A 14201-nucleotide genomic window follows, 5' to 3' on the forward strand; every position below is an offset into this window, starting at 1 on the left:
GGGTTGCCATTTCCTTCTCCAGGGGATTTTTCCCTACCCAGGAATTGAACCTGGGTCTCCCACATTGCAGACAGATTCTTTACTGTCTGAGCCACCAGGGAAGCCCCCTAGTTCCACTAGGTGAGATGAAATAAGCAGTTCAGAAAAGGCAGCAATTCTTCAGGGAGGGGTGGTCCTGCGGAGGATGAGAGAGGCTCTGATCCTGTAAGGAAGGGGAGGACCTCACAGGTTGCCAAGTAAGTTTGCTTTTGCAGTTGCATTTTATTCCATTTCCCCTAAAATTATTATTAGAGCATACTGTTTGATTCCAAGATTTGCTTTGGTATATTACAGTTTCCTATGGAATTGCTGGGATGCTGGGAAAGATTGAAGGCCAAAAGGGAAGAGGATGACAGAAGATGAGAAGGTTAGATAGGATCACCAACTCAGTGGAGATGAATCTGAGCAAACTCTGGGAGACAGTGAAGGCAGGGGAGGAAGGACTTAGTGACTGAACAGCGACAGCAATAGAATTGTTAGGATCTGGTCTCATGGATCACTTCTGACTGTGTGTTCTCCAAAACTTCTGTAATGGTTCCCTATTGTTCTTTTAGAATTATTTTACAATAATACAATTCTAAATTTCTTTTATAGTGAGAGCAAAACTATTGCCAGAAGCAAACTAGAAGATATAGGTATCAACAGGTGTATTTCTTGTGACATAAATGTAGGGACCATTTCTTATCTATAAGAGCTAAAGACTGTTCTACCTACACAGCCACTGTCTTTCAGCATCTGTTCCTCACTGTGGCCTTGACGTGACACATTCACTCGTGAGAATTTCAGAAAACTGAATCTGACTACAGTCAAGCTGGCAGAGTTCTTCCCTGGATTTATTTGACATTAATTTGTTGGATTAGTCTTCAATCAATAAATTAGGAGTAAACATGAAATTTCTGTTTAGTGTTATTTCTTCCCATTAATCATTTCCTGTCCCTGACTCTCCATCTCTTTCCACCAAGTCTGTGAGTGCCCGTCTTTGGCCTGTGAGTTCCTTCTGGGTAGGCCTCATCGACTCCCTGGAGCTTTGAGTAGTGCTCAATGAAAGCTTAGTGAATGAATGAAAACAGCATTTTACATATGATTAGAAAGAAGACATACGGAGGAGATTAGCTATAAATACACATGTATGATTTTAATTTTCACAGGCATTTTTTTTAAACAATCTTTTAAAAAAAAGTGTTTATTTGGCTGCCTCCAGTCCTCAATGCGGGGTGCAGCATGCAGGCTCTTAGGCTGCGGCATCGGGCTCTCTGGTTGCAGTTCGCAGGCTCCAGAGCGCAGGCTCAGCATTGCAGCACTTGGGTTTAGTTTAAGTTTAGTTTAAGTTCACGTGAGATCTTAGTCCCTTGACCAGGGATCAAACCCCTGCATTGCAAGGTGGATTCTTAACCGCTGGACCACCAGGGAAGCCCCCTAAACAATCCATCTTATGAAAGTAACTTCCTGCTGGTCTTACCTAGTCAAAAGCTAATCTTGATTTGAAGGAGGCAGGATTTGTGAGCCTCTCAAGGAGGCTCATATTTTTGAACATCAGTTATTTTGTAAGAAGGGCCTGTTCTCTGTGACATATTAACACGTCTGATGAAGTGGATGTTCGCGTTTTAGAAGCTCTTTGGCTGCCTCTTCTGCATAATTAAGTTCTTTTCAGAGCGGCTTCTACACTGTCGATGCCACATGTGTATTTCAGACTAGTGAACACAGCTAGAATCTGATCACCAGCTTCTCAAAGCCGTCCTCCATTGCCCAGCAGGCGGCTTCCTGTCAGAATTCATTTCCCACTTGGAAAGTATCTCTCTGACCCGCTGACTTCTGGACACAATTCACCCTTCACATATTTGAGTCTGCCCCGCGTCACCCGTCCTTAGCACCTCAGACGCCAAAAGACCCTCTTGTAATCAGAGTGATAAAAATCACCATAAACGTCAGGAGGCGGAAAGCTAAGAAGAAGGTTTGAAGACTTTTGTTCCCTTGATCTTTCTAATTTAAAAAATGCTTTTAGCATGTATCTATTTCTATTACGATAGTTTAAGAAATTAAAGACTTATGGTTGAAGCCAGATGTTTTCTCAGTTCCTTCAGTCTTTGGATGATTCAATTAAGCTTTGGCAGAGTTGCAGTAAATTCAGTTCAGTTTAGCAAACAGGGTGACCCTTTGGCTGGCCCTCCTGTTACTGTGGTCTCTACCATGCTTTAGTTGCAATAAAGCTTGTGTGAGTGATCCAGATATGCATGCTGGGGAAATTAAAATTCACCGTGGAAGAGGAGTAGGTTGGGCAGGTATCGTCCAAGAAGGAATTTCATGCTGGAGAAAGTAGAAGGTTTGGCTTACAAGGAGGGGAGTCATGCCAGGTAAGGGGCACTGAGATGGGATTCAGCAGGGCAGGTACCGATTCTTGGAGAGGGATGGGACATGAGAGAATGGTCTTCATCTGGCTTCAGGCTGCAGAACTGGTGCCCGGGAAGCCATGGTAACTGTCCAGGGCTTAATCGAGGAGGTCGTGTTTCCAGAGTAAAGGAGACGGACAGGTGAAGAGGAAGTCAGATCTTAGGAACGTTACACAGAAAGAATCTGATAGCCTCCAAGGCTGATTGGATGTTGGGAACAGCGCCAAGAGAACTGTCTGTGAGCTCCCAGGGCTGGGAAGCCTGGGTGAGTGGGAGAGCTGTCCATTAGCACCCAGCAACTATGGTGCAGATCAGGTGCTTGGTAAGTGTTTGATGACTGAGTAAATGGCCTGCCTTGTATTACGCTCCACCCTGGTGGTGGAGAACCGTCAGACTAAGCATCAGAAGCAATTATGAGCTTAAAACCTGGAGATCTCCATGTCCCACGCCCCCACCTCTTAGTGTAGACGGGGGACTAGAGTGGGAAGCGGTCCAGGAAGAGGCTTGAGAGGATGCATGCGAGTGGGGGGAGCTGGGCAAGGAGAGGGCAGGAGAGAGCCTGCAATCTGCAGCTCCGTGAGAACAAGGGGAAGGCGGGGTGTTTCAGGGAGACAGAGTGGACGAAGGTGTCAAAAAATAATAGGTCTAAGTTTGATTTTGTCCCGGAGAAGGGCGCCTTGCTGATGCTTGAGGAGCCTCAGGGAAGTGGCAGCAGGGGATGCCAGCTGGCAAAGACCTGAGTAGGGAGGCCATGCTTATATCATTGGTGAGACTGTAGACAAGAGCCTTCCCTCAGTTATGTCCAGCAATGAACCGCTTTGAAGGAAGCCTACTCCTTAGCTGACTTGTGTTATGTCAGAAAATGCCAGTATGTCATTAATACCTGTAGCTGTAAAATGTACCTATTTCCACACTGTAACCCCAAAACATTATTTTTACAAACCATTTGAAGATAACATTTTTATTTTCTTTGATTCTACTCTTTCAAAATTTCGTTTATCCCTCTCGGAGATTTATTTCTAGGTCACTGATTCAGATTTCAAAACCAGCACTTTCTATGAGCTTATTTTATGCCTAGTAGAGTTGAAATTCAAACATTTTCTGAGAGTAGCAACTGAAATAGCTTCAAAGACATTTTTCACATCCACCTTGTTTTTTTCCTTTGCTGATTGTATCTTTTCCAAAATGCCCCAGATTGATAGCTCCTGGGATATAGTATGCCTGTAGTAACAACACAAGCTTTTGAGAATTGAGAAATATACTGTTTTTGTCCTGGCTCTTGAAGAGGTTCCTTTACTCCTAAGCACAAGCTTCCGGCCAAGGGGAAGAGTGCGTAGGAACAGGAGTCACAGGACCTAGCCTCAGTCCCCGTCTTTGTTGTGTGATCTTGGAGACTGCAGTAGAGGGCCAATTAGGTCTCTTTCAAAACAAAAAAAAATCTTGGAAGATCCTTGTTGGTTATCCATTTTGAATAGAACAGTGTGTCTGTGCCACTGGCTCGATGGACGTGACTCTGAGTAAGCTCCAGGGGTTGGTGAAGGACAGGGAAGCCTGGCACGCTGCAGTCTGTGGGGTCGCAAAAAGTTGGACACGACTGAGCGACTGAACTGAACTGTGTGTACATGTCAACCTCAAACTCCCCAAATATCCCTTCCTCCCATCCTTCCCCCGCTTCTGGCAACCGTGGACCTACCGTATAGCCCAGGAAACTCTGCTCAGTGTTGTGTGGCAGCCCGGGTGGGAGGGGAGTTTGGGCGAGAGAGGACACGTGTGTATGGATGGCTGAGTCCCCCTGCTCTCCACCTGGAACTATCACAGTATTGTTAATCAGCTATACTCTAATATAAAAAAAAGTTTTTGTTTTTTTTTTAAAACTGCCATGGAATTTGCTACCAAAAGAAAATAATAAAATAAAATAAATCTCAGAATCCGTGAATATACTTTATCATTTAACTTAGTCATCAAGCCTACCGTATGGTATGGTCCCACACTTGGAGATGTTCTGTTTACCGTGGGACGTCATCTGCCCCTTTGTCTGGCTGACTCTCTCATCCTTCTAACTGCATGGTGTGTATTTTCTGGTATCCAGCAGCCCCCAGCCCCCACACCCCAGCACCCAGCACCTATGGTGCAGGTCAGATGCTCGGTAAGGATTTGACGACTGAGTAGATGGCCTGTCATGTGTTACGCTCCACCCTGCTGATGCAGAACCATCAGACTAAGCATCAGAAGCGATTATGAGCTTAAGACCATGGAGAGCTCCACGTCCCACCCCTCCACCTTCAGTATTTGAGTTTCTATAAATCGGCCTTTCACATCCATACTTAAAAATATCCCCATTGGTCATGCTCGTGTGAGAAGCGCTGATCCACCATCTGTGAGTTCCTGGAGGTCACAGATTATGGTTTCTATCAGCTCGCTCCCGGCCCCTTGGGTAATCTCTGGCGGAAAGTCGGTATCCAGTGTTCGTGAACAAATGACTCCAAACGTGGAGATTAACGATAAATGAGAACAAAATGCTCCTTCTTTTGGCTGCAGATGTAACACCTTGAAACTTTAAATACTAATTTATACTACTCATAATATGTTCTATTTTTAAAGAAATGAATTGAATGCCCAAATTACCAGTTCTGATAAATTTAAAAATTGATGGTTTGTCACCTAATAATTGTGGCTAGAACTCCTTTGCTTTGTTTGCTTAATGCTTACAATTTAGTGATGAGTCATTTCCTTTCATTATTACTTGCCTTTCCATATTGTTGTTGTTCAGTCACTCGGTCATGTCCGACTCTGCGACCCCATGGACTGCAGCACGCCAGGCTCCCCTGTCCTTCACTATCTCCCAAAGTTTGCTTACATCATGTCCACTGAGTCAGTGGTATTATCTAATCACCTCATCCTCTGCTGCCCGCTTCTCCTTTTGCCTTCTGTCTTTCCCAGAATCAGGGTCCTCTCCACGTATCTGCACCAGGTGGCCAAAGGATTGGAGCTTCAGCTTCAGCATCGGTCCTTCCAGTGAATATTCAGGGTTAATTTCCTTTAGGATTGACTGGTTTGATCTCCTTGCCTTGCCATACACCTTGTTTTAAGTTGTCTTTAAGAACTCACAACCTATTACTCTCTTTCAGTGACATAATTCTGATATTTTAAGCTATAGTTTCTTGATAGGTCATGATGTGAAGCCGGGAAACACATAGAACCAGCATTAACTCTGAGTCATCTCACAGCTCATGATCGTGTGTGTCATATTTCTATGCTCCAGAGAAGAGAGACAGCATTGGTTTTTAACTAAGAATATTATGCTATCCTTAATACAAAGCCCTTATCACTAATACCCTATTGACCTGTGTCTTATCTATTTTTGAGTAACAAATTACCATGAGGCTTAGCAGATTAAAGCAATAAACATTTCGTATCTCACATAATACCTGTGGGTTGGGAATCTGGGAATGACTGAGCTGCTGGTCCTGGCTTCTCTTGCCTCTCATAAAGTTACACTCAGGATGTCAGCCGGGACTGCGGTCATCTGAAGGCGTGACTGGGGCCGGAGGACTCACCCCCCAGGTGGCCCCCGCAGACGCTGGGCATCCTGGTGCCTCTCATCCTCATGAGGCCCCCTTGTCAGGGCTGTGGGAGTGTCTTCACGGTAGAGGGACCATCAGGTGTTCTGCTGGTGATTTCATATATGAACTTTCAGGAAGAAAAGAGAAAGGTTAGGTCAGTAGCAGTGGTAAGCCCAAATGTGGGTTAAAAAAAACCAAACAACACCCAGCTTAACAAAAGTGGTAAGTAAGCCAGGTATCAGGTGTTTACACAGCTATCCCATTTCAAAGAAGTTCTCTTCCGGTTCTTCATCATCCCAGTCTTCTGTCTGCGTGAAACTTGCTCACATCCTGATTCTGGCAGTCACATGCTGCCACACTGCTTGGTCCGTATCTGTCTGCCCCACTGGACCGGAAGTGCAAGGTGCAGAGCTGTGACTTTCACCCTGAACCTCAGATGCTCAAGGCAGTGCCTGGCCCTTAGCTGATCTTTACTGTCTGTTGTTGAACTTCACGAGCCTTATACAACTGAATACCATTGTCTCCCTTTTCTCTGTAAGACTGGGTAACTTGATTGAAGGTCTGCAGATGGTAAGTGGCAGAGTTTGGGGTTCAAAGTCAGGTCTGGATTTTGTTCATCAGCTAAGATGGTGTTGTGAAGGCCCTCAGAGTCACCTGTGTGTCAGGAGGCCTCAAATGTCATCCTCGGGAGAAATTCCTTAGGAGATATCTCTGTATTTACCCAGAATGAATCACTATGGTTTAAGAGAGATTGCTTGAAGGAGACGTTTTTCTTTTTATGAAATTAAAGAATATTGAAGATAAACTGGCCTATTGCATTTGGGCTTCAAGCCAGTGTTTGGTGTTATCTGATGTGCTTTCATCTCTAAGTGGTTTGCAAAAAATTTCTCACACCTCAAGTGCAAAGGGAAAGTCTCTTTCTCTTTTTCCACTTTTTTCAGGGATTCTACCCAGGTTGATTTGAACGATTTGAACATGGTGTTTAGATATGAAGTTGTTGTCAGTCTCTCAGTCGTGTCTAACTCTTTGCACCCCCATGACTACAGCATGCCAGGCTTCCCTGTCCTTCACCATCTCCTGGAGCTTGCTCAAACCCATGTCCACTGAGTTGGTGATGCCATCCAACCATCTCATCCTCTGTCGTCCACTTCTCCTGGCTTCAATCTTTCCCAAAAGCAAAAAGATAGGACATTGAAAGATAAACTCCCCAGGTCAGTAGGTGCCCAATATGTTACTGAAGAAGAATATTCTTCTGGAGAAACAGCTCCAGAAGCAAAGAAGAGGCTGAGCCAAAGTGGAAACAACACTCAGTGGTGGATGTGACTGGTGATGGAAGTAAAGTCCCATGCTGTAAAGAGCAACACTGCATAGGAACCTGGAACGTTAGTCCATGAATCAGGGTGAATTGGAAGTGGTCAAACAGGAGATGGCAAGAGTGAACATGGACATATTAGAACTGAAATGGACTGGAATCGGTGGATTAACTCAGATGACCATTACATCTACTACTGTGGGCAGGAATCCCTTAGAAGAAATGGAGTAGCCATCATAGTCAACAGAGTCGGAAATGCAGTACATGGATGCAGTCTCAAAAATGACAGAATGATCTCTATTCATTTCCAAGGCAAACCATTCAATATCACAGTGATCCAAGCCTATGCCCCAACCAGTAATGCTGAAGAAGCTGAAGTTGAACGGTTCTATGAAGACCTACAAGACCTTCTAGAACTAACACCAAAAAAAGATGTCCTTTTCATCATAGGGGACTGGAATGCAAAAGTAGGAAGTCAAGAAATACCTGGAGTAACAGGCAAATTTGGCCTTGGAGTATGGAATGAAGCGGGGCAAAGGCTATTGGAGTTTTGCCAAGAGAACACACTGGTCATAGCAAACACCCTCTTCCAAAAACACAAGAGAAGGCTGTTCACGTGGACATCACCAGATGGTCAACACTGAAATCAGATTGATTATATTCTTTGCAGCCAAAGATGGAGAAGCTCTATACGGTCAAGAAAAACAAGACCAGTGGCTGACTGTGGCTCTGATCATGAACTCCTTATTGCAAAATTACAGATATGGAGTTGGAGATCAGTAAATGAGGAGATTGTTACGGACCCCCTGACTAAACTGATCACTGTAGGAAGCCTTCCTGCAAAGGTCTAGGCCCTAAACTAAGGGCTCAGTGGATGAGCACATGCATTCAAGTGGTGTCTAATGTGTGCATCACCATGGGGACGGATGTGTGGTGGAGGGGTGGATAAGTTGAGCATCGCCCCCGGGCCCCTGGACTGGGGATGTGAGTTAGTGGTGGCCCCACTCAGTGTGACGGGGACACAGGCAGGGGAGAGGAGAGGGCTTGATGATGATGTCAGCTTGGGACGTGTCCGTGGGACAACCCGAACAGGTGTTCCGTCTGGACGTGGACCTCTAGGTCTGATGGCTCCAGGAAAGGGGAGTCACCAGGCTCTCTGGGAGAGGGCCTGGGGCTTAGCTGTGTCTGATGACGGTTCATGGATTGTTGGTGTGGAAACAGCTTCGGGGCACAGGCAGCCTTTCTTGGCTGTGCTGACCTTTTGGGAATCTCGGTGTGTATCGTTACAGCTCAGTGTCCCAGACAGACTGGGAGTGAGCACGCCCTTGCTTGTGGATGTAGACGGGAGCTGCCGCGTTTCTGGCCGACGAGCGCCCCGCCCTCTGCCAGGTCTTGCAGAGGCTGCTAAACGAAGCTTGCTCCTACTCGTGATTTGGCAATCCTAAATACCTCCTTTTTTTTTTTTTAATTTGCTATTAGCTTTCAGTGATGTTGGTATCTGTTCTGAAATGTCATTCAATTTCCTTTTTAAAAGAAAGCACAAATTCTTCTTTTATTCTCTTGGGAATATGCTTGTTAATAAAACTTGGTTCTTCCGTGTGGCTGTTGACGGAAATGGTTGTAGTGAGACCTCTTTGATTAGTCACTTACTGTCTGAGTCTATGAATTATTTCAGATGTTCTCTCTCTGTCTTGATCCAAAGAGTTATCTTGCAACATAACGCACTTCGCTTTTATTATATTCAGTAAAACTTTACAGCTCATTCTCTCTTTTTGTGCTAATCTGATAGCATAATTAAAATGTCTGACTTCAGTTCTTTCCTTACAAATACTGCCCAGCTCTTCTGCCTTTAATTAACTGAAATCATTCTGATGTAAACAAACACCAGTTGCAGACTGTATTACCTATACTCCTTTCTTAGGAGAATTCAAGTACATCCCTTGTTTGTTAAATTATAGTCTTAAAGAAGCAAGTGACATATTTTGTCATTTTGTATGATGCCAATAGCAAACAAAGGCTCACTTCTGTGTTTTCATTCTTGTTACACCTTTTATTAAATATTCATCTGCAGAGCCAGTGTGGGCAGGAAGAGGGGAGATGGGCTTTAGAGTCACACCAGCTTGAAGCTCTCAGCTCGGCCACTTCTCAGTGGCGCCACTTTGGATAAATTGCTTGACTACTTCCGGGCCTTGGTTTCCTTGCAGAGAAAATGAAGGTGATGGTATCTGCCTCGCGGATTATGGACATTCAGTGACACAGTGCAAGCCACATGCTTGGCACAGAGCCCAACACATAACAGGTGCCCAATAAATGCCATCAGTATCCATGTTGACACAGTAGAAGACGTTCTCCTAGCCAGTTCAGCAGCTTAAAGGAAGCGTCCAGTCCTTACACAGAGCCGTCCGGTGGGTGCCCGCGGTGTGTTGAACATTTGTAAGCAGAGGCTCCTCTGCAGCGCCGTCACGCACGTCTGCTCCAACTACTTGAGCGGTTTTCGTCCCCAGACCTCGTCTATGATGTTTATTCTCAGACCCCTTAATGCCAGCTGAACTTGCCCTTTAATTAGGGGATTTAATTAAATATTAGGCAAACAGAATGTCAGTACAAAAAGACAGCTGCTTTTTCTATAAAAAAAAAAAAAAGTTTTGGAAAGACTTAATAAAGGTAACTCAATAAAGTGAAGGAAAACTTCTGAGGACCTCGAGTGGTCATTCTCACAGAGATAGAAAGTAGAATCGTGGTGGCCAGGGACTGCGGGGGAGGGAAACGGAGACTTCTTCTTTAATGGGGACCGAGGTTCAGTCACAGCATTTCTGGAGATGGATGGTGGTGATCACTGCGAAATGCCACTTAAAATGACTGAGCGGAGACAGTAAATTTTATGTTATGTCTATTTGATTACAATTTTAAAAATTGTTTTAATCTGCCGCATTAGCTGAGGGTTGGAGAGCTCTTAGAGACTAGCGAGCAGGGAATCCAAAAAGCTGCAGGAATTCCACATGTAGGGGTTTTCTAGCGGTTTTTTAAGTTTTCTCATTCTCAGGAAACCGAAGTTGGATATTGTAGGTAATTCGTTTTAGGTGTAGTTCATTCGAGAAAGAGAACAAGTCGTGCTGATCCGTGTACCATTTCTCAAAGATGAGGGCTTTGGCATAGATCAGGATATAAGGAAATGAACACGTTTATATTTAAAATGTTAAGTCACACGTTTAAGTTACGTATGTGTCTTAGGTTGGGCTCCTGGGGAATAGACTGAGATGGAGATGTGCAGGAAGCTCGTTGGGGAGTGAGCGCTCTCGGATCCAGGCCTGGATGGGAGTGAGGAGGGCAGGACCAAGAGAAGGAGAGTGGACGCCCAGGTGAGAGACGGGTGCCAGCCACCCTCCAGAGACGTGGCAGGCAGGCGTTTGCACTTGTCCTCAGGCACTGATGAGGCGTCTGGTGTGGCCTGCCCCCCCCCGCCCCCGGGGACGTCCTATGGCTACAGGTGGAGCCCAGGCAGCTCTCGCCTGTCCACTCTCAGCAGGTGACACTTCCGGGTGAGGATCCGATGGCCCCCAGCATCGACACCTGGCTCTGTTTACTTTTTGCATGTTTCCCCTTTACAGCAATTTTTTAAAAATTGGCTGATTGGCTTCTTCTGGCAGCTTCCTGATGGGAGGGACTGGCTCTGGGGGAGTCTGGGTCTTGCTCTGATTGGACAGGGCCATGCTCAGTCAAGGAGGTTCCCTGTAGCTCAGACAGTAAAGAATCTGCTGCAATGCGGGAGACCTGGTTTCAGTCCCTGGGTCAGGAAGATCCCCTGGAGAAAGGAATGGCAATCCACTCCAGTAGTCTTGCCTGGAGAATCCCATAGGCAGAGGAGCCTGGCGGGCCACAGTCCACGGGGTCTCAAATGCTTAGTAAATCTATAATCCAGTTTTCTGTTGATGGGCGGAGCTGAGTTCCTGCCCTGTGCTTTGGCTGGAGGCCAAACTGTGGTAGGGTTAATGGTGACATCCCTGAAAAGGGCTTGTGCCACCAAGTCCTGTGGCTCCCAGGACTGTTGTATTTAGTGCCCCTGACCCCACAGCAGTCCACCACCAACCCATGCTTCCCCCAGAGACTCCCAGACTCTCACAGGCAAGCCTGGCTCAGTCTCTCTGGGGCCACTGCTCCTTTCTCCCAGGTCCTGGTGCACACAAGGTTTTGTTTGTGCCCTCCAAGAGTCTGTTTCCCCGGTCCTGTGCAATTCTCAAGTCAAGTCACACTGGCCTTCAAAGTCAAATTCCCTGGGGGTTCTCAGTCCCTTTGCTGGATGCCCAGATAACCAGAATGGTGTGATCACTCACCTAGAGCCAGACATCCTGGAAGGTGAAGTCAAGTGGGCCTTAGGAAGCATCAGTATGAACAAAGCTAGGGGAGGTGATGGAATTCCAGTTGAGCTGTTTCAAATCCTGAAAGATGATGCTGTCAAAGTGCTGCACTCAATATGCCAGCAAATGTGGAAAACTCAGCAGTGGCCACAGGACTGGAAAAGGTCAGTTTTCATTCCAATCCCAAAGACAGTCAATGCCAAAGAATGCTCAAACTACCACACAATTGCACTCATCTCACACTCTAGTAAAGTAATGCTCAAAATTCTCCAAGCCAGGCTTCAACAGTATGTGAACTGTGAACTTCCAGATGTTCAAGCTGGTTTTAGAAAAGGCAGAGGAACCAAAGATCAACTTGCCAGCATCCACTGGATCATAGAAAAAGCAGGAGAATTCCAGAAAAACATCTACTTCTGCTTCATTGACTATGCTAAAGCCTTTGACTGTGTGGATCACAAACTGTAGAAAATTCTTCAAGAGATGGGAATACCAAACCACCTTACCTGCCTCCTGAGAAATCTGTATGCAGGTCAACAAGCAACAATTAGAACCGGACACGAACAATGGACTGGTTCCAAATCAGGAAAGAGTACTTGTCACCCTGCTTATTTAACTTATATGCAGAGTACATCATGAGAAATGCTGGGCTGGATGAAGCACAAGCTGGAATCAAGATTTCCAGGGGAAATATCAATAACCTCAGATATGCAGTTGACACCACACTTATAGCAGAAAGCGAAGAGAAACTAAAGAGCCTCTTGATGAGAGTGCAAGAGGAGAGTGAAAAAACTGGCTTAAAACTCAACATTCAAAAAACTAAGATCATGGCATCCAGTCCCATCACTTCATGGCAAATAGATGGAGAAACAGTGGAAACAGTGACAGACTTTATTTGGGGGGGGGCTCCAAAATCACTGCAGATGGTGACTGCAGCCATGAAATTAAAAGATGCTTGCCCCTTGTAAGAAAATCTGTGACCAATCTAGACAGCATATTAAAAAGCAGAGACATTACTTTGCCAACAAAGGTCTGTCTAGTCAAAGCTATGGTTTTTCCAGTGGTGATGTATGGATGTGAGAGTTGGACCTTAAAGAAAGCTGAGCACCTAAGAATTGATGCTTTTGAATTGCGGTATTGGAGAAGACTCTTGAGAGTCCCTTGGACTGCAGGGAGATCCAACAAGTTCATTCTAAAAGAAGTCAACCCTGAATATTCATTGGAAGGACTGATGCTGAAGCTGAAACTCCAATACTTTGGCCACCTGATGTGAAGAACTGACTCATTTGAAAAGACCCTGTTGCTGGGAAAGATTGACGGCAGGAGAAGGGGATTACAGAGGATGAGGTGTCTGGATGGCATTACCGACTTGTTGGACATGAGTTTGAGCAAGTCCCAGGAGTTGGTGGTGGACAGAGAACCCTGGAGTGCTACAGTCCATGGGGTTGCAAGGAGCTGGACGACTGAGCAGCTGACCTAAACTGACTTGACTTTTAGTCCAGATGGCTTCAGACAGGAGCGTCTTCCCTGTTTATGCGTGCTCTTCTGAAGGTCTCACTGAGTTTCATCGTTACATACACCAAGTGTCCCATATGTGATATAGTAAGACTGTGAGGCTTAATCACAGTAGATAAATGTGTGGGATGTGTTTAATCCTCATATGATGTTTGGGACTCCATCAACTTCTAATACTTTCCAGGATATATTTTGAGATTCATGAAACCTCAGAATTTTGCTTCTTAAATTTCGACTTTTTTTTCTTTTTTTTAGCATTTGATTACTTTGCGTGGGGGTCGCTCAAGCTCTCCATTTTTGTGCCAAAGGTCAACTTCCTCTCACGCCCTGTGGCTGTACTTTTCTGTTTCCAGATTCTTCCGTGTTTCTCCATCTGCCACAGCTAACCGACCACGCCCGCCCCCTAACTTTACACTTTTCATTTGGACCCGCATCTTTGTACTTACCCCGGCTCTTGGCATGAGCGATGGCCAATCTCCAGGACGCCGATGTCATTCTTGGATCGCTGGCTCTTCCGCCCCTTAAGGGGACGTCCTGCGTGCGTCACTGTCTGTGGGGCTTTTGTTTGTTCTGTTTCGTGTTTATTTAGCCGTGTGTTAGCGTGCAGCGCCGGAGCGGCAACTGCATTCACGCTGCTGTGCAACCACCTTAGAACCTTTTCACTTTGCAAACGGAAACCCCCATTTGCCCTCTCCCAGCCCTGGCCAGCCGCCACTCACCTTCGTGTTTCTGTGAGTTAGACTACACGAGATACTTCGTATCAGTAAAATCTTACAGGGTTTCTCATTTTGGGCCGGCTTATTTCTGTCAGCAGCATGTCCTCAAGGCCGGTCTGCATTTAAAAGGAATTCCCTTTCTTTGAAAGGCTGAGTAGCATTCCATCGTGTGTGTGCACCACATTTTGTTTATCCCGTCACCCGTCAATGGACATGTGGGTCGTGTCCACCTTTTGGTTATTGTGACTGAGACTCATGAGTGTGAGTGCTCACGTTTTTAAGTGCAGACACATATTTTCATTTCTAGCAGCCTGCCA

The 14201-nt window shown here is 45.6% G+C and overlaps 1 protein-coding gene across 6 annotated transcripts in view; it reads left to right on the plus strand.

Annotated features, from left to right (window-relative positions):
• EFCAB11 (EF-hand calcium binding domain 11) overlaps positions 1-14201 on the plus strand; it is a 168813-nt gene that overhangs the window by 88636 nt on the left and 65976 nt on the right. The window contains exon 6 of one of the 6 annotated variants that reach the window (XM_070378375.1): positions 758-848. The exons of the other annotated variants lie outside the window; for them this stretch is intronic. Coding sequence (XP_070234476.1) covers positions 758-833 — 76 coding nt within the window. The 3' untranslated portion in view covers positions 834-848. Of the gene's footprint in view, positions 1-757; positions 849-14201 lie in introns of those variants that run through there. 6 annotated transcript variants of the gene reach the window in all.

The sequence above is a fragment of the Bos mutus genome, chromosome 10, assembly GCF_027580195.1.
Source record: "Bos mutus isolate GX-2022 chromosome 10, NWIPB_WYAK_1.1, whole genome shotgun sequence".
Taxonomy (NCBI): domain Eukaryota; kingdom Metazoa; phylum Chordata; class Mammalia; order Artiodactyla; family Bovidae; genus Bos; species Bos mutus.